The sequence below is a fragment of the Amphimedon queenslandica genome, unplaced genomic scaffold (assembly GCF_000090795.2).
Source record: "Amphimedon queenslandica unplaced genomic scaffold, v1.1 AMPQUscaffold_5468_Cont22563, whole genome shotgun sequence".
NCBI classification, from domain to species: domain Eukaryota; kingdom Metazoa; phylum Porifera; class Demospongiae; order Haplosclerida; family Niphatidae; genus Amphimedon; species Amphimedon queenslandica.
The window spans coordinates 1-1,683 of NW_003554230.1; the positions used below are offsets into that span (position 1 = coordinate 1).

A 1,683-nucleotide genomic window follows, 5' to 3' on the forward strand; every position below is an offset into this window, starting at 1 on the left:
TAATATTGTTATTAGTAATGCCGATAATAAAATTGGAATAAATAAAAGAGAAACTTTCATCATGCAAATGAAGAAATTATTAAACAAAGTACGTATTATCAATCATTACTACTATTAATACCATTATTGCTATTTATTATTTACCATTATTATTATCATACAGCATCATTTGCAAGTCCCCTATTCCATCAATCCGCTGCCTATTAAAGACTTAGGGAAGCACAGGATCATTGATTGCTCATTGGGATCAACTCATTCAGCATTCCTCACTGAGACTGGCCTCGTGTATACTTTTGGACGTAATAATCACGGTCAGTTAGGATCAGGGAATGCACTCCCTAGAGAAATGGCAGTGGTTGTTAAAGGATTGAAGAATAAACCAATAGTAAGATATTATTTTATATTATTGTATACTAAGTACTTGAATGCCATTAAATAAAAAACGTATGTGTTATGTTAAAATTAAATGCTACATTGATGTCCAGTATTGTCTGTGTACATTAAGCAAAACTATAATTCCCTCCCTCCTTTTCTTTTGCATGTACATGTACATGTATATTGTTATGCTTTGCATTACTGAATTTCACATTATTATTGTTATTATTGTTTTTATTGTTAGATGGTTACTTGTAGTGAACTAGCTACTGTAGTTGCCACTGAGTGTAACACGTTTCATATCTGGGGCTCTAGACCAATCATACAATCACCACTATCAACACTGCTCTCAGGACAACCGACTGATAAAGGTAATTGTTAAATAATTATATTTTTCATAGTCCACAACTTTTTACTGTGTATTAATGTATGTTAAACTTTGCAACATAGATCTCTACATGTATACATTTATTTGAATTAAATGTAAGGAGTTGTATTTGGGAAGTGGCATGTTGCAAATTTTTAGGAAAAAGTAATGACTATATATAGCCCATAGTTTTTCTAAAAATGTCTCAAAAATCACCAAAAATTTTTTGATACATTTTCTGATACATATTGATGTATTTATGCTGTTTAGAAAGTTTAAGGCAATTCTGACTTCAATTTTTAAAGTTATGGTCAATTTTGAAAACTGCCAAAGTCGTGAAAAATACCCTGTACTATAGCGCATGGTTTTTTCCAAAAAATGGCTCAAAAATCACCAAAAATTTTTATTACATTTTCTGATACATATTGACGTACTTATGCTGTGTAGAAAGTTTGAGGTGATTCCGACTTTGATTTTTCAAGTTACGGCCATTATAAGAAAGCACCAAAATTCTGAAAATTACCCTGTACTATAGCCCATGTTTTTTTTAAAAAAATGGCTCAAAAATCACGAAAATTTTTTATTACATTTAAAGTTACGACCATTTTAATAAAACGCCAAAATTCTAAAAAATACCCTGTACTATAGCCCATGGTTTTTTCCAAAAAATGGCTAAAAAATCACCCCAAATTTTTATTACATTTTCTGATACATATTGATGTACTTATGCTGTGTAGAAAGTCTGAGGTGATTCTGACTTCAATTTTTAAAGTTATGACCATTTTAAGAAAACGCCAAAATTCTGAAAATTACCCTGTACTATAGCCTATGGCTTTTACCAAAAAATGGCTCAAAAATCACCAAAATTTATTATTACATTTTCTAAAACATATTGATGTACTTATGCTGTGTAGAAAGTTTTAGGTGATTCCGACCAAAAA

General features: G+C 30.4%; 1 protein-coding gene across 1 annotated transcript; it reads left to right on the plus strand.

Annotated features, from left to right (window-relative positions):
• The first annotated feature begins 9 nt into the window (after positions 1-9).
• LOC109592363 (protein RCC2 homolog) lies at positions 10-879 on the plus strand. Its single transcript, XM_020007825.1, has 3 exons — positions 10-88; positions 164-385; positions 620-879. Exons 1-3 carry the CDS (start codon positions 62-64, stop codon positions 755-757), a joined length of 387 nt encoding a protein of 128 aa, XP_019863384.1. The 5' UTR covers positions 10-61; the 3' UTR covers positions 758-879.
• Positions 880-1,683: the final 804 nt, after the last annotated feature.